This window comes from Danio rerio, chromosome 16 (genome assembly GCF_052040795.2).
Source record: "Danio rerio strain M-AB ecotype USA chromosome 16, GRCz13ab, whole genome shotgun sequence".
Classification (NCBI taxonomy): domain Eukaryota; kingdom Metazoa; phylum Chordata; class Actinopteri; order Cypriniformes; family Danionidae; genus Danio; species Danio rerio.
In genome coordinates, this window is record NC_141036.1 from 5,401,036 (window position 1) to 5,426,193 (window position 25,158).

The 25,158-nt window shown below is 34.8% G+C and overlaps 2 protein-coding genes across 3 annotated transcripts; one reads left to right on the forward strand and one right to left on the reverse strand.

Moving 5' to 3' along the window:
* Positions 1 to 1,860: 1,860 nt before the first annotated feature.
* Positions 1,861 to 10,631, reverse strand: dctn3 (dynactin 3 (p22)). The gene is given in 7 exon segments (NM_001002220.1): positions 1,861 to 2,467; positions 2,604 to 2,663; positions 5,458 to 5,516; positions 5,969 to 6,052; positions 7,413 to 7,499; positions 7,598 to 7,682; positions 10,506 to 10,631. Coding segments are annotated over 7 exon segments (564 nt in total). The 5' UTR covers positions 10,608 to 10,631; the 3' UTR covers positions 1,861 to 2,380.
* Positions 10,632 to 13,046: 2,415 nt separating this feature from the next.
* Positions 13,047 to 24,533, forward strand: elovl4a (ELOVL fatty acid elongase 4a). Of its 2 annotated transcripts, none has more exons than XM_087285406.1 (7): positions 13,047 to 13,128; positions 13,742 to 13,832; positions 16,558 to 16,745; positions 18,377 to 18,457; positions 20,118 to 20,289; positions 21,760 to 21,887; positions 23,216 to 24,533. In XM_087285406.1, exons 2-7 carry the CDS (start codon positions 13,766 to 13,768, stop codon positions 23,507 to 23,509), a joined length of 930 nt encoding a protein of 309 aa, XP_087141532.1. In that variant the 5' UTR covers positions 13,047 to 13,128; positions 13,742 to 13,765; the 3' UTR covers positions 23,510 to 24,533.
* The last annotated feature ends 625 nt before the right edge of the window (positions 24,534 to 25,158 follow it).

The following is a 25,158-nucleotide window of genomic DNA, read 5'->3' on the forward strand; positions in this document are numbered from 1 at the left end:
ATGAGGTCTATGACGAGATGTTTTAGTGGTCAGCACAGTCGACAGAACAGAAGGTCACTGGTTCGAGGCCCGGCTGGGTCAGCAGGCGTTTTGTGCGGGGTTTGCATGTTCTCAGCTTGTTGGCGTGGGTTTCCTCCGGGTGCTTCGGTTTCCCCCTCAGGCCAAACACATGTGCGATAGTTGAATTGGGTAACGTTAAGCTCGATTGACTGAAGTGCATGATTAGTGTGTGTGTGTGTAAGAGTGTACGGGTGTTTCCCAAAATTATGTTGCAGCTGGAAGGGCATCCGCTGTGTAAAACATATGCTGGATAAGTTGACGGTTCATTCCGCTGTGGCGACCCATGATGATTAAAGGGACTAAGCCAAAGGAAAATGAATAAATGAATGTTATCATGTAAGAATACAATATTTTAGACTAGTTAGATAGTGCTTTTATGTACGTTTTTCATTTTGGATTTTTGTAGAGATGTGCTAAAGAGATACTTTATAAATATGAAAATATTACTAAATAATAAATATATTTACAGATATGTGGAATTTATTTTATGAAAGGTTATATTTGAAGGTCAATAATATGTGGAAAAACATGTTTTATACCAGAGGGTTTTCAAACTTGACTATAATAGACCAGAAAACTAACCATATTAATTTTATATATATATAAAGTGGATTTAACAGTACTATGAGTGATAAAAATTATGTAAATAAACAATAATAAAGATAAATATATATATATATATAATAACTGATTTATTTTATCTTTGTCATGATGACAGTAAATAATATTTGACTAGATATTTTTCAAGTGACATTTAAAGGCTTAACTAGGCAGGTTAGGGTAATTAGGCAAGTTTTTGTATAATGATGGTTTGTTCTGTAGACTATCGAAAAAAAATTTAGCTTAAAGGGGCTAATAATATTGACTTTGAAATGGTTCATAAAAAAAATAAAAAGTTTTTTTGTTGTAGCCAAAATAAAACAAATAAGAATTTCTCCAGAAGAAAAATATTATCAGACAAACTGTAAAAAAATTCCTTGATCTGTTAAACATCATTTGGGAAATATTTAAAAAGAAAAAAAAAATCCAAGGAGGGCTAATAACTCTGACTTCAACTTTGTGTATCTATTAACTATTTATTTTTTAATAACATCTTATAATATTATTTACAAAGTGAAAACTGTATCCATTTGGTAAAACAAATCATAAAAAAAACTCATTAAAAATATTGTTTATATTAGTAAAATTAGGATTTATTTTACACATGACTGCATGTTAGTTTAACCGTTGCAAACATTACTCAAATCTTGATTAAGTGGTTTGAGATAGGTAGAAAAATTAATTTTAATGACATATTTAATGCAACGCTAATATTTAATGTTCAGTGCATTACATCATCGTCCATTTACTTATGTATTTATTTTGTGTTTTAAAATTAAATCTTATATTATTATACAAAGCAGATACCGTATACATTTGGTGAAAAATATTCATTAACAATTAATAAAAAAATATCTTATGTATATGAATAAAAATTTAATTTATTTTGCACAGGATTGCATGTTATTTAAGTCGATGCAAACATTCTTCAAATCTTAAAAGGCAGTGATCGTCGATTTTTTTATGTATTTATTTAGTGTTTTAAATAAAATCTTAAAATATTATTGACAAAACAGAAACCATATGCATCTGGTAAAAAATATTAATTTAAAAAAAAATATATATATATAATATATATATATTAGTAAAATAAAGATTTATTTACACATGACTGCATGTTATTTAAATATGTAAAAACCTGTCATGTAAATAAAATGTCACATAGTTCTGTAAAAATAAATAAATACAAATACAACCCAATTATATAGTACAGTCGAACTTTTATTTCATTGCTTAAGGTATTTTTAGGAGAAACTTTGCAGTGTAGCCATCTTCATACACACATCATAATAGCTGGACTAAATAAATAGAGCAAAAATGAGTCAGATTCAACCTGACGTCATCAAAACATCTAAAATCTGCATTTGTTTTATTTCAGTTTTATGAAGCATTTCCAACTGCAGCTGTATATTGAGTAGGATCTGCCCAATCAGATTCAGCCTGATGTCATACAAATGCGGCTGGTCCAAAGCAGAAGCAGATGGTCAGATTTTGATTAAAGATTACCAAAACAAAATAATTCAATGGATTAATTTGCACGGATTCATTGTTCACCTTAAGACTGACAATGTGGTGGCAACAAAATAAACAATGCAAATTTTGATTTAATGCGGACTTTAAACACATTACCAATGCATGTTTGGGAATGACAGTGCTGTTTTATTCATCAGTAATAAGTAAACGCGTCAGTAGAGTGAAAGACATCATAATCATTATGGTCCTAATCAATCTGCTGGACTTGTTTGGGTCCTTCCAGCGTTCGTAGAGTTTCATCCCACTGTGAAAACTGTTTGGACAGAAGAAACATCTGTGAAAGGGTTAAGGAGAATCGTGTCAAAAGTATTCAGATGCTCAAAAAGAGCTTATTGTGTTGGCGATTTTAGCTGCAGGCAACACGTGGTAATAACAAAGTCACTCTTATGTTTCACGGCAAGTAAGGATACCATTTTATTGTACTCTTCAAAGAGTCTTTTGACTTCAGCAGACAAGTCTTCATTCTGGTCCTGTAGATGTCAGTTGGGGATAAAACATTTGATTATATGGGAAGATGTACCAGCAGGGTTTTCATTTAGTTGATTTAATAATCATTAGACAGCATTTAAAGGGATAGTTCACTCAATACTGAAAATGTACTCACTATTTTCTCTCCCTCAAGTGTTTTCTTTTTTCTGCTGAACTCAATAGAAGACATTTTGAAAAAAGCTGAAAACCTGTAACCACAGACATCCATAGTAGGAAAAAAACTATGAAAGTCAATGGTTACAGGTTTCTTCAGTATAGGGGAATTACCAACCTATGTCACACTGGTTCAATCGCGCATACCAGTTGCAAGAAGAGGCCAGTTGCAATAGTAAACATGTTGTTTTGTGCGGTAGGATGCCAAATTTGAAAGTCTAGAAACTTTAATTTTAGCGTACACCACACTGCTTTTAATGCCAACCACAGACGTCTTTGGCTAACAGCCATCGTATGAGCTGAATGGAGCAAGCACCTAATTAAAATTGCTCGACTTGTAGATCTTTAACTTCTCTTATGTAAAATCACTTAGAGTTTTAATCAGATAGTTGTATATTTGGGGCTGGATGCTTGGCCATTTCATTTATCCAATATTCATTGGGAGGGTGCTATCGCAAATGGACCCGTCAGATGAACGCTGCTCACTTTATTCTTAATTTTGCAGAATAACTTGTCATGATCACCAGCGATCTAACCACCAGAGGTCGCTGGTAAACACTACCTTTCACATAAACAACAAATCCACCATATTATGAACTACATATTCAGTCATGCAGCACACACACACACCTGCTCCAAGTCTCCTCTGATTACACTCTTACAGCTGATGCTGCTCAATGAATGACCACACACATATATTCGGCTCACTTCGAGACACTCAGGGCTGAGTCTTGTCTACTGTTTTGGTGACACTACAACGTATTTTCCTTTGTCTTGTTTTCCTCACCTTGCTTAATCCTGATTGCTGCCTGCCTTTTGACCAGCTGCCTGTTACAACTCTGGATTGCCCTTATACATGTGTTTGCCCCTTTATTGACCACTGCTTGCACTGAATTGCCACTGTGTATAAAATGTGCTATATAAATAAACTTGCCTTGCCTTGCTTTGACCTCGCTAATAAAACCCTGCATTTGGATCCTCACCCCTGTTGTCAGTGTCACATCCCTGATTACTTTACGAGAGTGTAATCAGAGGAGACTTGGAGCAGGTGTGTGTGTGTTGCATGGCGGAATATGTAGTCCATAACATGGTGGATTTGTAGTTCATGTGAACGGTAGTGGTAAACAGTGACCTCTGGTGGTTAGATCGCTGGTGATCATGACAGAACTGTGCTTATCACTGGGTGACAAACTGTTATAATACGCTTAAAGCATTATGTAAATAATATATATAATATGTAATCAATAAAACTTTTCTCTAATCGAACAATAAACTCTGTACTGCATCGGATGTCATTCCCTCGCTGTAATTGCTAGCACTCCCGGTTTTCTTCTGCAGCCGCGACGCGCAGGCCTCCTGAATGTTTACAAACCGGTAATTCGTCAATATCTTTTGTGTTCAGAACAGAAGAAAGAAACCCAAGTAAAGCGAAAGTAAAATGATGATCATTTTATTTTTTTGGGGGAACTGTCCCTTTAAGAGTATGTTCATGTCATAAGTAAACATTTCACTTTGAAATTTCAAAAGTTATAATTCCTATAATCAGTGTATTTTTTACAAAGAGAGAAAATAAGTATTGAACAGGTCATGTTTTTTTCCTGGGAATAATGTTTCTAAAGGAGCTGTTGACCTGGAATTGAACCAGATTTAGATAAAAAACCAAACAATACAAACATAAAAAAATTTAATTCTGAAATAAAATGAGTCATGTGTAATAACAATGAAAAGACACAAGGAGAAAGTGCTGAACTACTGAAATGTATTTATTACTTTATATAAAAGGCTTTTTTTGGTGATGGCAGCTTAACCCTTTGATGCACTACATGGGTCTAAAGTGACCCGTCTAAGTTTATTTTTTCTATATGTATTTTATAGCTTGTGCATCAAAGGGTTAAAGACGCCTCTCATATGGAGAATGAAGTCGCATGCATTGCTCAGGTGTGAGTTTCTCACAGACTTCAACAGAAAACATCTTCTGTCTGTCTCGTCTATCAAATCTGAGCTTTATTTTGTATTTTCAATTGGAGTGGGGTCAGGTGATTGGTTGGGCCATTCTACAGCTTGATTTTCTTTCTCTGAAAGCATCTGAGAGTTTCCTTGGCTGCGTTTTGGATCATTATCTTGCTGAAATGTCCACCCTGGTTTCATCTTCATCCTCCAGCTAATGTAGATGTTGGACTGAAGCAGCTGATATTCATTAACAATGAGGAAGGGCAGAGGGTTGCTGAAGAACTACTGAGAGATTTCAGCTGCTGTCTGGGCTTTCACTGCCTTTCTACACCTTCCTTTCTTCATGTGTTCAATCCCTTTTCCCTGCGTCATTTAATTTTATCACACAGAACTTTATTCACAAACTAATTAGTCTTTTTTCTTTGCATATATAGATTCCTTTCGTTGTTACCAACATCCGGACAAGAATTATTTAAGTCAACGGCACCTTTAGAAATATGCTTACTGAGAAAAATGGTGACATGTTTAATACATATTTTCCCTTCTGTATATCGCAATATATAATTACAAAACAACTACTAAATTTCACCATATCACTTTTGACGATATCGTGTAGCCCTACTTAGTAACTATTTAAAAATAAAAAATATATTTGAAAATTCTTTGCGTTACCTGCTGTTGAATGTGTATTTGTGACAGCCGCTGTACTTTAGTAGTAAGCTCTGGAACCGCTGTGTTATCATGAAGGAGGAAACAACACACACACAGCTGTTAATAATACATTCATACAGACGGACTGACAGACACTTAAGACAAAATTATTAGGTGTCCCGTGAAATTGTAATCCTATTTCAATTATTTCCCAGGTGACGGTTAGAGTAGAATATTTTAATACATTTCCAAACATAACAGCTTTAATAGCTCATTTACTTTGTCATGATGACAGTACTAAATATTTTACAAGATATGACAACCCCAAATCAGAAAAAGCTGGGACAGTATGGAAAAAGCACAGCATCCAGAATACTTATTCAGCTATAATTTAATTCAATTTATCTTTACTTCTATAGAGCTTTGACAATGTAAATGGTATCAAAGCAGCTTAAAATAGAAGTTCTAGTAGATTGAAACAGTCAGTCCAGTTTTCAGAGTTGCAAGCAATATCACCACAGAAACGGTGTACCTTTAATGTGGTTACTGTCCAGAAGAGGCTGCATATTCTGCACCTGCTCCAGTAATGCGGCTTGTGAACGCAGAAACTCTTCCTCTGGAACACATTCACATCAGACTGTTTACAACAGTGCAGATCATTCTAACATGTTTAGCCTGTTGAATCCGTTTTAATTGTAGGCCTGCAAAGGTCATATTAAAATTGAAATTAACATATTTCTGGAGCACTTTTTAAAATAATTTTCATTCTGGTCTTCTTTAAAACAGGTTTCTTACACAGATATCTGCAGTAAAAAAACAAAAGTTAGAGCTTTTTAAGATCATTGAAATATAAAAAGTAATGCAATAAAATCTTTATATTTTATTTAAATGCACACATAAATTAAAAAATATATATGATGTAATTTCAGCGCCACTTCAAAAAGAAATCTAAAGTTACGAGATTAAAAATGTAATATTTTCAATATATTTTGAGAATTAAGTCAGAGTTATATGAGATTAACGTTGAAATATGTCAAATGTGAAAATATTACAATGACTTCCAAATCAATTTATCTTTATTTCTATAGTGCAATGTGATTACAAAACCAACAAACAAGCAACAAAGTCATCTTCACTACTTAAAGACTCCATTTTTTAATGTTTTGCTTTTTAGTTTGCAATGGATTATTTAATACGCATCAGACTTTGTGTGCAAGATTTGTGTGCGTAACAAACCTTAACTTCAGTAACAACAAAAATATACACAGATATCTGCAGTAAAAAACAAAAGTTAGAGCCGTTTAAGATTATTGCAATATGAAAAGTACTGCAATAAAATCTTTATATTTCACTTAATAACATACACGATAAAAATATATATGATGGCGTATTAGTACCACTTAAGGTCAGAGTTATAGGAGAATAAAGTTGGAATAATGTCATATGTGTGAATATTACAATGATTTTCAAATCATTTTTATTTCTAAAGTGTTATGGGCAATGTAGATTGTGACAAAGCAGCAAAAGGATCATGTGACTGGAGTAATCGATACATTTTCAAACACAAAACAGGTTTTTTGAATAGTAAAATTACAAATTTGACTCTTTTTGTTGGACTTTTTTGGATCAAATAATGCAGGCTTATTGCACACAAAATATGAAATCTAAAATTTTTGTACGTTGAAAAATATATTTGACCTCATTGTATTGACACACTGCACTCGAAACTTTCGTCCATCAGTTCAAAAACTCGAATCGGGTTAGATTTTTTTCAGTTTTTCACATCCGAAAAAGGCATTTTGAGAGCATTTTGTATTTTTTTTTGCAATGGATTATTTAATACGCATCGGACTTTGTGTGCAAAATTTGTGTGTGTGACGAATTGTTCGAATTCGAATCCAAAACAAAAACGCATACAGAAATTTCTGACTTCAGTGTACAAAGATAGCAGCATGTGTGGAAATCAGAGCACTAACCAGCTAGAATAAACTCCAGTTTGACTGAATCGGGCACAGCGATGAAGTCTGTGAACTGGGGGTCCAAATACTTCAGCAAATCTTCGACTGAGTGGAAACACAAATTGAAAAATGATGACAAAATTATGACGCAACAAGCCATATTTTGAATATGCATAATACTGGATGATTTCTAATTCTCTCACTCTTCTTGTGCAGGATCTTGACGCGCTCTCTCTTGTTGGCAGTGTTTGCCAGAGCTGCACTGATCCGGGTGAGGGATTCTGCACACTGGAGGAAAGAAATAAAACAGATTACGAATACAGAAAAAAAAACGTTAAAACTGTTAATGCACTCTCTTAACCTTCTAAGGCTTGAGTGGCCACATACGTGTCGTGGACAGCACATTTTAGCTCTTAAGTGGCTATTTAAAATACTTTGAATGTTTAATATTTTGTTACAGACATACAGTGTCATCCTGCAACTGTTTTGCAGCAAATTAAAAGTTCCAAACACTATTTTTAACTGTCCAAAATGAGAGAAAATATATATTTTGACTCTCTAATAGTCAAAACATGTTCAAAAAAAGTCTATGTTATATTTGCATTAAAAAACAGTCAGGAAAAAGTGTTTTATGTAAATTCGGGCCACAAATGCACATATATGGACATCAATTTTCTCTAAAAGTACATCATTTCAAACAATGAAATTTGTGAGATTTTATTCTGATTAGGTTCCAACAAGACCAAATAGCAAAGAGAAATAAAAAATGCATGTAAAAAAACACCTTGGGCCTTAAGAGGTTAATGTAAAAGTTTTTTATTCGAAATGAGTGCCCTTTCCCTTTTTAATTACAAATATCCCATGCAATCTGAAATGATTAATTAGTTTCACTATAAATATTCATTGTAATGAATTAGTATGAAAACTGAATTCACAATAATTATAATTAGGGCTGTGCAACATAACAATACATATCGAATGGACAAAATAAACTTATCATTTGATATTATGCTCTATAGTTTTTTTTTTTTTGTGGTGTCACAAAAATATTTTACAATAATATTTTTTTCCACCATTTTTCTACAGACTGAAACTGAATAAAGCATTAAGAGAAAGCTGCACACACACACACGCACACACACGCACACATATATATATATATACACAAACAGAAAGAACAATATTTTTTACTTTTGAACTTGTTTATGTGATTTATTTACTATATGTTATAGGTCTCAAACTCGATACTTGGAGGGCCACAGTTTTGCTCCAACCCAAATAAAACACAACTGATCCAATTAATCAAGGTGTTCAATACTACTAGAGACCATTAAGCAGGTGTTAGTTGGAGGAGGTTAGAGCTAAACTATACAAAGCTGCCGCCTCCAGGATCTGAGTTTGAGAATAGAGGCAAAGTTGGTTTTATATTGGGATATTCAGACATTCGGCTTAATAATAAATTTTTGAGAAAAGTATTCTTTGTAAATTCTAAATGGGGAAATCATATTAGCAGCAAATGACAAAGTACAACATTGTTCACAGTCAATTAGTGTTAATGTTGTTTTGAAGTCATACTTGCATGCTAAATCCAATCGAATATTCAAAGTAACATGGTAAACAATAGAGAGACTGCTAAATGAACGAATGTGCAAATATAAAACCAACTTTACCTCTATAGTTTGAGACCACTGCTATATATAAATTTATTTGTAAACTCTTTATATATATATATATATATATATATATATATATATATATATATATATATATATATATATATATATATATATATATAATTATAAAGCAGTATTGTTTTGCGATACATGTTATAATCATGATATGACATTTTTATAACATCACCAATCTCTAATTATAACATAACTCGCACAATGTGGGCTCTATTTTAGATTTGGTTATTTTGAGGCATTCACAAAAAACATCAACTGGTTCCACACAAGTATTATTGTTTAGATTTGCTTGCAATTGTCTTTTCTATTCCCTACTGTTTCTAGGGAAATCATATTAGCAACCAACGAGTGTCAAAGTACAACAGCCACAGTAAATTAAATAGCGCTAATGTAATTTTGAAGTCTTACGATTTCAGACCAAATATTCAAAGTAGCATGGTAAACAATGTAGGGAGCGTGTCACAAGTTGTCACTGTGCAAATTTAACTTTAAAACTTTACCTTGATGAATTTTTGTTCCTACTATTGATGTCAATGGTTGCTTTTTCCAACATTAAATAGTGGTAATGTTGTTTTGAAGTCATGCTTGCATGATACTTCTGACCAAATATTCAAAGTAGCGTGGTAAACAAATAAAAATTCAGACATTCAGACTCCTTAATAATATAATTTCAGTATTCTTTGCACACTCTAAATAGGGAAATCATATTAGCAGCAAATGACTATCAAAGTACAGCATTGTTTACAGTCAATAAGATAGTGTTAATATTGTTTAGAAGTCATACTTGCATGCTACTTCTGATCAAATATTCAAAGTAACACGATAAACAATATAGAGACTGCTAAATGAACAAATGTGCCAACATAAAACCAACTTTACCTCTATGGTAAACAATATAGGGAGCGTGTCACCTTGTCAGCGTGTATATATCTATGGCGTGTCACAAGTTCTCACTGTAATTTAATGTTTATAAATCAAATATAAAAACAACTTTACTTTAAAGACTTTTTGTTCCTACTATGGATGTCAATGGTCATTTTTTAACTTTAAGAATATCTTGTTTTCAACAGAATAACAAACCTAAAAGGTTATAACCACTTGAGCATGATAACTAGTGTTGTAATTTAGGTTTTTGAGTGAACTACCCCTTTAAAACTACTTATAAAATCACAGATAAATCATCCAACGTTACTGTAATGTGTGTTAGATCCTCCTGCCACGCCCAACATCTAAATAACCGCAATTAAACATCCACAAAAGACCAACATGAGACCTCTAGCACACTTAATGCACATTAAACGTCATAATCGTCGATGATAATAATGGATGCTATTGTTATGAGTCTTCATTTGTCAACAGTAAACACCACAGAGCTGCAGATCCGCCCGCAGCTCAGGCTTTAATGCGCGAGTTTGAGCTTCACCTTCACTGGTTTGCCGTTTTTTCCTCCTCTTTCTCCATAAACGCGTTTTTCGAGAAGCTGAAGACGAGCGTCCAGATCCTCCAGATTGCTTTTCTCTTCCATTTTTGTTGTCTTGTAGTAATTCTGTACACCGGAAATGACGCTAGGGGAAGTTCTTCTCGTGCGCACTTGCTTCCGCTGCTATGGTAAAGTCTAGACTGGTTAATGTTACGATCTCATCAATATTACATCATTTTTGTTCCACTGTACAACAATAATGAATATATTTACATTACTGTGAGGTTGCGTTCAGGGTTAAGGTTTTGGTCAATTCAATACGTAATTTAATAAATAAAATGAATAATAAAAAACTATAATGACTGTTTTTACATACTGTGAGGGTTGTTGGGGTAGAGGAACCAACATTTTTCCAAAAAATGAGAGATTTGTAAATACAGTATTAAAAGGAGAAATGTTTTTGAAGGTTGAACACTATTAGCTGAAACTAAGTTTGTTGACACGTTCACACATATTGCCTTCCGTTTTGATTTTTTCATTCAATTTTTTTATTTGTCTATTTCCTTTACAAAACCCAATATTTAAAACACTCAATATTGGTCACATTTTAAAAACATTAAACCTTATCATTTATTCATTAAACTAAGTTAAAACTGTTATGTTTCATTAAATGTTATGCAACACTAGGCTGTTATACATATATAGTGTACCCTACCTGACAAGTCTTGTCACCTATCCAAGTTTTACAACAGTTTTACAATTTACAGCAAATAATAACTTGACTTCTAGTTGATCATTTGGTATCAGAAGTGGCTTATATGGAAGGCAAAGGCCTCTAGATAACTAATTCTTAGCAAAATAAAATATCATGCCTTGATTTTTAATGATTTAATTAGGACATTAAGGTCAAACTTTGTCTAGACAAAAGTCTTGTCACTTAACAGAAATAAAGTCCAGTATAGAATATAAAGTCATCATGCTGCAGTGGAAAAAGAGTTAATATTGTGTCTGACTCCATCATGAGCTTGAAGGACTGCATCCATCCATTTGCTTTCAGGACCTTTGATGTGGAGGCTGAAGTATGAGAAGGAGCGCTATCCTGCTGGAGAATTGTCCCTCTTCTGTGGTTTGTAATGTAATGGGCAGCACAAATGTCTTGATACCTCAGGCTGTTGATGTTGATCATCCACTCTGCAGATCTCTTCCATGCCCCCATACTGAATGTGAATCCAAACCATGACTTTTCCTTCACCAAACTTGACTGATTTCTGTGAGAATTTCCCAAATTCTCAAATTTTTAAAAATTCTGAGACATTTCACAAAGATTTAGAATAATGTGGAAAATAATACTTATTTTTAAAATAGAAATTTATTACATCATATAATTAGAAAAAAGTTAAAGTTTTAAATTAAAAACTGTATTGCCATTTATTAGGCAAATAACAAACTGGCCAGCACATTTAACTTTTCTCAAATTTGAGACTGTATAACTTCAGAACGCGAAGTCACACGGAGCCAAATTCAGCGTCCCAATTCTGCACCGGCAACCAACATTGGATTCTGCTTAATTTTAACGCCTTCTATGATGTATTATTTTCACTATTTATTATTCTTATAGTTGGAAGTAACTTAATATTTATGGGAGTAAAAAAACTTAAAAAAATGTAAAAACCGGCTACAATGAAAACTCCATGTTTGTCTGTTGAATATTTAAAGGCAACCTATCACAATTAACTAATTGCTTTGAGCACACTATGAATAAATAACCACAAAAACCTGAAACAAGTTTGTTTTGCTGCAATATTACAGAAATATGTTAAAATTTAAAAAAAGAAAATAATGCCAAATATGTGGTTTTCTCACATATATGAAACCTGTGCATTTATTTGTAACAGAACAATAATTTTCGGAAGAAAATGCATCCTACGATGAAGTTTATTAACAAAAATTCAGTAGTGAGTGTGTGTTGTCGACAAAAGCCTTAACTTATTTACAGGTGAACAGCACATACAAAACAAAAATAAATCGCAAATGTAGAGTTTCAGATTTGTATCTTGCAGAATATACGCATTTGTTTTCCTTTCTGCTTGTTAATTAGGGGTCACCACGGTGCAATGAACCGCCAACTTATCCAGCATATGTTTCACGCAGTGGATGTTCCAACATTGGGAAACACCCATACACTCTTGGATTACCACACATACACTACGGCCAATTTAGCTTATTTAATTCACCTAACTTATACCTCAAGTATTTGGACTGTTGGGGAAACCGGAGCACCCGGAGGAAACCCACGCCAACAAAGGGAGAACATGCAAACCCCACACAGAAGTGACCAAGCCGAGGGTCAGTTCAAAATAACAATTCTCAAATAAAGAATGAAACATTTTGTCAAAGCTTCCCACCCCATATATTTAAGCCTGAGTAGTGATGAAACGGGTTTGCATCGATCCACTGAATTGCACCTGTTTTGGCGCATGCGCAGAGGCGCGGCGCTCGTTCAGTGCTGTGAGTGGGGAGCGACCCGAGAGCCGCAGTGATGCCAGTGACCCTCTAGGATGCTCGATACACGAATGGGTTTATTACTATCTGCTTCATACACGGGCCTTTGAGCAGATACATATCGGTAAAAAGGTGTTTTTCACGGCAGGACTAACGGGATAGCGCGACCTTGCGCTGAATGTCATTACAAAGGGATTTTAATCTCGCGACGGTAAGAACGGAAATCATCATTAGCATAATGCATTTAGCTTACGACGCCAACTGACAGTTTAATATCAACTCCATGATGCTGAATGTGTATTTTACAGGTAATATATTCTGCAATTATCGTTATAAATTCGCCTCAATTTGCCGCATCGAGGGGTTTTCGCGATTGATCCCCCATTACTACACATTTTCTGTCAGTCTGACGTTAACTAATAACGTTAAATTCCTTTTAATGGTGGACATAGAATTGGCAGAGGATTTAATGGGGGTCTGCCCAATATATATAATCATATCTTTGATATTCATCGTCATTTTCGACCAAACCCAAACCATTCTCTATTCAGTAATTGAGTGTGAATGGTGTAATTCGGCTGGTGTTGAGTATATATTTGTGCTGACACGTGCTGTTGCCCTTTGTGCTGAATTTCACCCCCACCTCCCATCATAATAAACCCTTTCCCTTCTCCTCCATCACTGTGTGAAGCATCAGCATCTGTTCTCTCTTTCTCTGTGTGTGTGTGTGTGGTCAGACTGTGAGGATCTGAGTCCCAGCCATGGAGATCATCCAGCACATCATCAACGACACCGTCCACTTCTACAAATGGAGTCTCACCATTGCAGGTAATGATATGTGAGGCATTAAAGAGACAGTTCACCCTCCGAAAAATAACTATTTAATCACTGTATTAAACTTTCTTTCTTCTGTTGAACACATAACGAGATATTATGAAGTTTATTAAACAAAAAAGCAGCAATTTATTTCAATTGTAGGGAAAACAGTATGTCAGTATTTTCACATTCTTCACTATATCCTCCTTTGTGTTCAGTAAAAGAAGAAACTCGGAGTCTGGATCAACTGGAGTATGTGTAAATTATGACAGAATTTACATTGTTTTGGGTTAACTGTGCCTTTAAATGTTGCAGGGAGCACAAACCACGCTAGCTCTGCCTTCTTATCAGATTCTCCCATGAGGCACTGCTGCGTTGGTTTCAGCTTTGGTGACCTTTTCAAGCATTATCAGACTTTTAGTGAAGAAAAATGTTAGGAACATCATTATCTCTTCCTTCACTTGTTTCAAATTGGTTGAAAACTAAAGAAGATATTTTGAAGAATGTTGGCACCCATTGACTTTAATAGTATTTTTGGTTTCTCCCAATATTGAAGTCAAATGGTTTCAGGTTTCTGGGATACTTCAAAATATCTTCTGTAGTGTTCAACTGAAGAAAGAAACTCATAAACGTTTAAAACTACACAAGGGAGAGTAAATGATGAGGTAGTTTTCATTATTAATGAAACCCAGCCAAGGCTAGAAGCGGCAACTTTCTTGCTGTGAGGCTATCGGGCTACTCACTGCGCCACCGTGACACCCCATTTTTGAAATAAAACATATTAAATTAGATGTTACCATTTTTTTTAGCGTGGATGTTTATCATCTCAAACAGTTTCCATGCAACAACACCACAAATGTTGCATTTGTACATTTTCCCCATCAGGGTTTTTTTTATTGAATATTTTTGATCATTCGACGATCCTCAGTATATTTTCTACTATGAATATATGACCATATTATATATAAAAAAAAGGACCAAGCCTCTGCTTTTGAACAGAAAACAAATGTATTGTATTTTCATATGTTAATGTTTTATCACCACTTTAATGGGAATATATATATATATATATATATATATATATATATATATATATATATATATATATATATATATATATACACACACATACAGTATATATATATATACAGTATATATATATATATATATATATATATATATATATATATATATATAACTTTTTAAAAAATATTTTTTATTATAGTTTTTGCAGACATAGAAAAACAAAGAACAAATAGACAAACCTATCATGAAACAATAATCAGTGCAAACTGTAAAATAAAGCATTAAACAAGGGAAAATGGCAACAAACAAGACATACATGGACTACAAAAATACACAGCAATGGATGAAAGGAGAGAGAGAGAAAAACTTACAAATTTTCACAAATGAATCATTATTAGTCTTTATGTTGTGTTAAAAAATGCTGAAATTTTGAAAAAAATATTTTTTTCGTAGTGCATTTCCAGGAAATTCAGTGCTCAGCATAAGTACACATCCTTTTAAAAAATGATTAATTTAAATAAAATAGTTTTATTAAACAATTCTACCCATTATAGAATAATAATTCATAAATACAACACATGATTTGTGAATTCACAAGTAAAAATTATAAATATTAAACTAATTGGATTTGTGCATATTGTAAAAAGTGTTTAGAATACGAACTGGATTTGTGTATTTATGAATCATGTTTTGAACTCACGAATTGGATTTGTGTATTTATGAATCGTGTTTTGGATTTCTGAATTGGATTTGTGTATTTATGAATCGTGTTTTGGATTTCTGAATTGGATTTGTTTATTTATGAATCGTGTTTTGGATTTCTGAATTGGATTTGTTTATTTATGAATCATGTTTTGAACTCACGAATTGGATTTGCGTATTTATGAATCGTGTTTTGGATTTCTACATTGGATTTGCGTATTTATGAATCGTGTTTTGGATTTCCGAATTGGATTTGCGTATTTATGAATCGTGTTTTGAATTTACAAATTGGATTTTGTAAATATGAGTTGTGTTTGTTAATGTATTATTTTTGAGACTGATCTGGCTCCATACTGGTCTAGTGCATATACACAAATATCTAGTGCATATTCACAAGTATATAATTGTAAAGCATGCTATAGTAAATATTCATTCAAAGAACGATCTGTGCGGGGTGTACTCATTTATTCTGAACACTGTAAAATATATTATAACACACACACACACACACATTCACACACACAGTTGAAGTCAAAATTATTACCCCCCCTTATAATTTTTTTTTCTTTTTTTTAAATATTTTTCAAATGATTTTTAACAGAGCAAGAAATCATTTCAAGGTCAAAATTATTAGCCCCTTTAAGGAATTTTTTTTTGATAGTCTACAGAACAAACCATCATTATACAATAACTTGCCTAATTCTCCTATCCTGCCTAGTTAACCTAATTAACCTAGTTAAGCCTTTAAGTGTCGCTTTAAGCTGTTTAGAAGTGTCTTGAAAAATATCTAGTCAAATATTATTTACTGTCATCATGACAAAGAGCAAATAAATAAATTTTCAAAGTTATTAAAACTATTACGTTAAGAAATCTGTTGAAGAAATCTCTGTTAAACAGAAATTGGGAAAATAAATAAACAGGGGGGCTAATAATTCAACTCTATAGCCTTAAAACAGTGCTTTGCAGTAGAGTTTGGACATATAATGGTTATGGTTTTGTGTGTTTTTAGACAAGCGTGTGGAGAAATGGCCCCTGATGGACTCTCCTCTGCCCACTCTGGCCATCAGCTCTTCATACCTGCTCTTCCTCTGGCTGGGGCCCAAATACATGCAGGGCCGCGAACCCTTCCAACTGAGGAAAACCCTCATCATCTACAACTTCAGCATGGTCATCCTCAACTTCTTCATTTTCAAAGAGGTCCGTTCACTCAAACTCAGCTCCAGCAGTTAGTTGTGTCATCCTGTATTGTATTCTTTGTATTCTATATTCATCCTGTATTTTCTTTCTTTCTATCTATCATTAATTTTCCTTCGACTTAATTATCAGGGGGTTCGCCACAGCGGAATTAACCTATATCAATCTATCTATCTATCTATCTATCTATCTATCTATCTATCTATCTATCTATCTATCTATCTATCTATCTATCTATCTATCTATCTATCTATCTATCTGTCTGTCTGTCTGTCTGTCTGTCTGTCTGTCTGTCTGTCTGTCTGTCTGTCTGTCTGTCTGTCTGTCTGTCTGTCTGTCTGTCTGTCTGTCTGTCTGTCTGTCTGTTGTATTGTATTAGGCGACCCCTAATTAATAAAGGGACTAAGCAGAAAAGAAAATTAATGAATGAACGCTGTCCTTAATGTGGGCGGCATGGTGGCTCAGTGGTTAGCTTTTTTTGTCACCATATGCATATGATGTGGAAAAAATAATGAGGAATTGTTTTTTACAGTTTTTCTCAGTGGCTTTGTTGCATTTCTCACTACACTATTTACATTTGCACAACAGGTCATGCATTTCTCAAAACAATTAGTCATTTGTGCACATCCTAGTAGCAGTTTCTCATTCTTTTCAACAAATTGCAAATGCTTTTGGACATGCATCAATTGCTTTCATACAACTCTCTCCTGTTTATAACATTATCATCTGCTTATGTCATGTCAGTCAAAATGAAACTTGTAAATGCTGAATAGTCATTGTATATAAAACGAATAGTCCTCATTTCATTACTTGAGTTAAATTACTTGAGTACTGTCAAGCTAATTTTATAAAACAAATTTAAATCTTTATTTTCCTGAAAATGTCTTTAATATTGAACAATTTGATGAATGATTTACAGACCTGTGTATGTTGTAGGCTCAGTTCCAATATGTACTGTAATATTGTGTACAGTTGTGCACAGCTCTACCTAAAGGGAGTTTATGTTTGTTGTTAATAAGGGTGTGTTTGTTCTTTTGCACAATGCTGGGAATAAATGAGTATTGCAAACAGCAAATGCAGTAAACATGTGAAACATACATATTCAGTGTCAAGTACTCAGATACCTCACTAAATGCAGTGATGTCTCACTTTACTGTAGTTTTTAAATGGCTGTGCAAATAGTATACAGTGCTGTCTTGAGCATTATCAGGAAGTGTCACCAACATCAGACTTTTTTGCATTGACAAAATGTCCAGAGTAAACTGTCATAATGAAAACAGGACAAAGCCATCTGACTATCTTGTTCATAAACAATGGTGTCAGGACTTTTCATTTTGACGATACTGACACTTTGATTGACATGAATACTTGCTTTTGAGGAATGAACTGTCCATTTTGAGCATGTGACGCGCTTTTGCAGGTTATCAGCTAGGTTTTGCAGTTTGCATTAATTGTTTTGAGAAATGCATTAACTGTTGTGCAGAAATGCACTAGTGTTGTGAGAAATGCACCAAAGCCACTGAGAAAAACTGTAATACTGATCACAGATCAAATGAAGCACATTTTGCGTCCTGTTCAGTGTCATTCCTCAATGAAATAGTCAGAATGTGAGTGGTTTACCTGTTGTGTTCCAGCTGTTCCTTGCGGCACGAGCAGCGAACTACAGCTACATCTGCCAGCCGGTGGATTATTCAGACGATCCCAATGAAGTGAGGGTGAGTAAGAGAGAGAGAGAGAGGATTCCTCATCACTCTGAAACCCGACTCGACCTCCTGAAGTGTGTTTGCAGAGCAGCAGAACCAGAGAGATCAGATTTCCTCCATGTCACTTTAGCTGACTCACACACACACACACACACACACACATATTAACCCACTCACACAATCATATTTGCATACACACAAATACACACATAAACACAAACACACTTAAACAAACAAACACACACACTCACACAAATACACACACTCGCACACACACAAATACACAGTACACACACAGAGACTCACACATATACACTCACTCACTAACACACAAACAAACAAAAACACACAAAAAACACACCACATATACACACACAGCAAAACTTAGAGAAACATAAACACACATATAAACTCACACAAACATACACACACACAAACATACACTCACACAAACACATTCACACAAACTCACACACACATACATGAATGCACATAAACATATTCGCATACACACATATATAAACTTAAAGAAACAAAGACACACACAAATAAACACACAGATAACAAAAATCTCATATCACAATATTAGTAATCTAATATCCTGATAACGATATATATAATCATTCCCTTCCAGCCACAACCCAACACCGGGAAACACCCATACGTCCTTAAAGCAACAGAGACAGTGAAAGAAAACACTGCTGCGGCAATAGAAAGAGAAAATAACTTTCCTTTAGACAGCATGACAACCTCTATTGGCATTTTAGTAGTTTGAATTAGTATAAGAAATAATATATCGACAAATAAGTTTATTGCAAGTTTTTTGTAGCGTAATAAACAACACAAACCCAGATATTCAAACATAATAGACACTTTTCCTTCAACCCACCAGCAAGCCCTGATAGTTGGCATGATCACAGCTAAAAAGATGATCTTACTTAATTGGAAGTCTCCAAAGGCTCCCTGTTTTAAGAGATGGTTGAATGAGCTGCTTTATGTCATTCAAATGGAACGACTACGTCTTGAAACTTCACAGAAAAAAGCTGAAACCACATGGGGACCTATTTTAAGACTCTTGGGAATCTAGCATTTTACCTTTGGAAATTTTCATCTCTAACTCATATATTCATGACACTGACTTTGTAGAAATGTGAATACTGTCATCTTTTTAAAATTTGTTTATGCTACATATGTCATGTGTATATTTATGTATATTTGATAACTGAGACGATTTCTCCCTTTGTTTGTTAGTTTTTTTTTTTTGAGGGGGTGGGATGGGGCTAATGTCAATTATTTTGTATTGTATTTATGATTATTATAATTTAATTATTATTGGTATTGTACTGTGTTTGTTAAAAATCTTATAAAAAGGGATAAAACTAAATATTATAAACAACACAAACCCAGACAATATAGCACTTTTAACTACTAAAAATGTTCATAAAAGTCACTTTTTCCATCTTTTCAAGATTAAATGATGTTGGAAGAAAGATCAAGCTTCCATTATGCAATTCAAAATCATAAATAAGCGGGAAAACAATAAATAAAAATGTAAAAAACTGATATTTTACAGATATTTGTTACAGTGTTTATGTGTAATCATTACACAGTAATAATAATGAGACAGAAGCTGTGTATAATAGCGAGTGTGTTTGTGCTGTTGATCTGACAGGTGGCAGCAGCTTTGTGGTGGTATTTCATCTCTAAAGGCGTTGAGTATCTGGACACGGTGTTTTTCATTTTACGCAAGAAGTTTAACCAGATCAGCTTCCTGCACGTCTATCACCACTGCACTATGTTCACCCTCTGGTGGATCGGGATCAAATGGGTCGCCGGCGGCCAGTGTGAGTTTTAAACACACCAGCTCCACACACACCATTACAAAAAACTAGTGCTGTTTAAGGATCATTCCTATTTAATTGTATGCAAAATACACATTTGTATTTTACGTAATATATATGTGTGCACTGTGCATATGTATTATGTATATTTTAGTGCAAAATTTGATTGCATACAAAATAAAAGTTTGTTCTGACACACATGCAAGAAAATATCCCCCACACCATTACACCACCAGCCTGAGCTGTTGATACAAGGCAGGATGGATCCATGCTTTCATGTTGTTGATGCCAAATTCTGACCCGACCATCTAAATGTTGCAGCAGATTCCTCAGATCAGGCAACGTTTTTCTCTATTATTGTCCAATTTTGGTGAGCCTGTGTAAATTGTAGCCTCAGTATCCTGTCCTTAGCTGATAGGAGTGGCACCCGCTGTGGTCTTCTGCTGCTGTAGCCCATCTGCCTCAAGGTTGGACGTGTTGCCCATTCAGAGATGCTCTTCTGTAGACCTCAGTTGTATCGAGTGCTTATTTGAGTTACTATTGCCTTTCTATCAGCTGGAACCAGTCTGGCCATTCTCCTTTGACTTCTGGCATAATCAAGGCATTTGCGCCCACAGAACTGCAGCTCACTGGATATTTTCTTTCCATTCTTTGTAAACCCTAGAGGTTGTTGTGCTTGAAAATCCTAGTAGATCAGCAGTTTCTGAAATTCTCAGACCAGCCCGTCTGGCAACAACCATGCCACGTTTAGAGTCACTTAAATCCCCTTTCTTCCCCATTCTGATGCTCGGTTTGGACTGCAGCAGATCGTCTCGACCATGTCTACATGCCTAAATGCATTGAGTTGCTGCCATGTGATTGGCTGATTATAAATTTGCGTTAACGTGCAGTTGAATAGGTGTACCTAATAAAGTGGCCGGTGAGTGTATATTTATTATACATATGTGATACACACACATACATAAAAACATAACTATACCAACAATATTGTTATAAAGATAATTACATGTAAATATAATTTGTATCATATATATATATATATATATATATATATATATATATATATATATATATATATATATATATATATATATATATATATATGAATAAACATCTCAAATAAATGTTTGAATGGGTGTATTTATATATACATAAGAAATATACACAGTACACACATATATATATATATAGTGTCAAATCAAACTTTTGTTTTGGATGCAATTAATCACGATTAATCTTTGCCCAGGACTGGTATATTTAAAAAGCATACACAGGAGGTAAAATACAAAAACATATGCAAAACTAAAATATTTATATATCTATTTTTTATTATTTATGTAACATTTGTAGAAGATATACAAAAATATAAAGCATGCTGGGAACTGCACATCTTAGTTGAGCAAAATGCATGTGCATCATACAGTATGCAATTAAATGAAGGTATAATTAAGTGCTTTTTTCTCTGTTTCTCAGCATTCTTCGGGGCTCACATGAACGCAGCCATCCATGTGTTGATGTACTTATATTATGGGCTGGCAGCGTTTGGTCCAAAAATACAGAAGTTTCTGTGGTGGAAGAAGTATCTGACCATCATCCAAATGGTAAGCGGTGACATTTTACAATCTTGTGTGAAAAATAATAATAAAATAATTTAAGAAATTGGGTGAAGCAGTGGCACAGTAGGTAGTGCTGTCGCTTCACAGCAAGAAGGTTGCTGGGTCGAGCCCCTGCTTAGTTGGCGTTTCTGTGTGGAGTTTGCATTTTCTCCCTGCTTTCGTGTGGGTTTCCTCCGGGTGCTCCGGATTCCCCCACAGTCCAAAGACATGCGGTACAGGTGAATTGGGCAGGCTAAATTGTCCGTAGTGTATGAGTGTGTGTGTGAATGTGTGTGTGGATGTTTCCCAGATATGGGTTGTGGCTGGAAGGGCATCCCCTGTGTAAAAACTTGCTGGATGAGTTGGCGGTTCATTCCGCTGTGGCGACCCCGGATAAATAAAGGGACTAAGCTGTCAAGAAAATGAGCGAATGAATGAATTTGGGAATTTATGTGGAATATAAGGCTGATTTTTACATTTTTATTATTAAAATATTTGTAAAAAAAAAAAAAATTTAAAAGAATAAATTTTAGTTATTTAAAAAGGGGACAGGGCGACGCGTTGGCGCAGTAGGTAGTGCTGTCGCCTCACAGCAAGAAGGTCGCTAGTTTGGGCCTCGGCTGGGTCAGTTGGCATTTCTGTGTGGAGTTTGCATGTTCTCCCCAGCACATTATTGCATTCTGTACATTTCTATGATCCGGTAATAATTATGTTTACATTTTTCGATTGTCTCCTTGCCTGATAACTTCTCATTTTTCATACCATTTTCATAGCATATATTCATTAAGCAGAGCAACAAAGATGATACACATAAATGTCATTCATTAGCTGTTTCCATCCACCTATTTTTATGCGCATTTTGCATATGTGCATAAAAAAACGGTTGATGGAAATGTAACGATGCGCATAAATTTTGAAAATGTGCATAAAAAACATATGCGCATAAATGAGTAGGATAAACTTTTTATTCGATAAGAAAAGATGCGCATAAACTACGATGGAAACACTTTTACCACACAAACTCCAGCATGCGCAATAAAAAGGTCAATGTTAGATGTCAATTTGATGTTATTACGACTTATTTATGATGTTAAAATGACATAAAATTGACGTCTAATATTAGTGTCATAATGAGGCAAATATCAAGTGCAATCGTTTTTTGACACCAATGTTAGATGTCAATTTGATGTTATTACGTCTTATTTATGATGTTAAAATGACATAAAATTGACGTCTAATATTAGTGTCAAAAGTAGCTCTGAAATATCAGTGACAATAAAATGTAGAATAAGCAATGGCGTCCACTTACTAATGATGTTGTGTTCGTTCCTCAGGTCCAGTTTCACGTCACCATCGGCCACACGGCTCTGTCTCTGTACTCGGACTGTCCGTTCCCCAAGTGGATGCACTGGTGTCTGATCGGATACGCTCTCACCTTCATCATCCTGTTCGGGAACTTCTACTACCAGACGTACCGCCGTCAGCCGCGCCGTGACAAACCCAGAGCACTTCATAACGGAGCCTCTAACGGAGCCTTGACCTCCAGCAATGGAAACACGGCCAAGCTGGAGGAGAAGCCGGCGGAGAGCGGCCGCAGGAGGAGAAAGGGCAGAGCAAAGCGCGATTAAAAGCATTAATAACATCATCCAAATAAGCGAGAGCATCGTGAACAAACACAACACGGGCCAGGCGGACACAAACATGAGTTCATGTGTATTGAGACTGAACAAAACACTCTGCAAATATACTTTTTCTTCATTTTGGGATATTATTCCCATTGAGCGGACACCTTGATGTCAAAAAGACATTGTCGTCAAAAACACATCCAAAATGCATCAATATTGATGTCAAAACCTTGACGTCTATTTGACATCCACGCATTGATGTAAAAATAATGACACAAATATTATAAGAAAAATAAGCTTCAAACTAAAAAACTTCAAATTTACACAAAAACTCAGGCCAGGCGGACACAAACATGAGTTAAAGTGGAGAGAGACTGAACAAAATCACTCTGCAGATACCCTTTTTCTTCATTTTAGGACATTATTCCCATTCACCTTAATGTCAAAACGACATAAAATTGAAATCGACATTAAAAAATGCATCAATTTGACTTCAAAACCTTGACGTCTATTTAACATCCACACGTTAATGCCCTTTTGACCACCAAAATGACGACACAAACGCATTATAATAAAAGAAAAATAAACTTCAAACTAAAGTCGGTGTTTCTTGCATGTGGGAAGAAGGCTTGAGTGAGGGAACGCATACAGTTTTTACCACACACCCACACTTTAGGACGCTAAGGTATTCACCATTAATTGCAAGTATGTATTTCCAGTAAGCTAAATAAAGTGAATTTAAACTTGAATCGGAAGCAGGATTGGACATTGGTTGTGTGTGTAAAACGTGCGTTGAGATGCCAAGCCTTTGGCTGTTTGCTGCTGCTACAGGGACATTATTCTTATTGAGCACGCACCTTGATGTCAAAACGACATTAAATTTATATTGACGTTACAAAATACATAAAATATGGATCAATATGTCAAAAACCTTGACGTCTACTTAACATTTATACATTGATGCCCTTTTGACCTCCAAAATAATGACATCGAAAATTAGAGTATAAGAAAAATCCAAAAAAAGAAATTTTAAGGAAGTCCAAATTTACACAACACAGGCCAGACGGACACAAACATGAGTTTAAGTGGAGAGAGACTGAACAAAAACACTCTGCAGATACCCTTTTTCTTCATTTTAGGACATTATTCCCATCACCTTAATGTCAAAACGACATAAAATTGAAATCGACATAAAAAATGCAACAATTTGACTTCAAAACCTTGACGTCTATTGAACATCTACACATTGACGCCATTTTGACCAACAAAATATCGACATAAAAAATTCATTCATTCATTTTCTTGTCGGCTTAGTCCCTTTATTAATCCGGGGTCGCCACAGCGGAATGAACCGCCAACTTATCCAGCAAGTTTTTACGCAGCGGATGCCCTTCCAGCCGCAACCCATCTCTGGGAAACATCCACACACACATTCACACACACTAGGGACAATTTAGCCTACCCAATTCACCTGTACCGCATGTCTTTGGACTGTGGGGGAAACCGGAGCACCCGGAGGAAACCCACGCAAAGGCAGGGAGAACATGCAAACTCCACACAGAAAGGCCAACTGAGCCGAGGTTCGAACCAGCGACACAGCAACCTTCTTGCTGTGAGGCGACAGCACAACCTACTGCGCCACTGCCTCGCCA

What these genes read in the sequence shown, in the direction of transcription:
- elovl4a (XM_087285406.1), top strand. Translation starts at nt 13,766, where the DNA reads ATGGAGATCATCCAGCACATCATCAACGACACCGTCCACTTCTACAAA. An exon ending in ATGGAGTCTCACCATTGCAG is followed by an intron (nt 13,833 to 16,557) that starts GTAATGATATGT and finishes GTGTGTTTTTAG; the next exon opens with ACAAGCGTGTGGAGAAATGG. An exon ending in ATCTGACCATCATCCAAATG is followed by an intron (nt 21,888 to 23,215) that starts GTAAGCGGTGAC and finishes TTCGTTCCTCAG; the next exon opens with GTCCAGTTTCACGTCACCAT.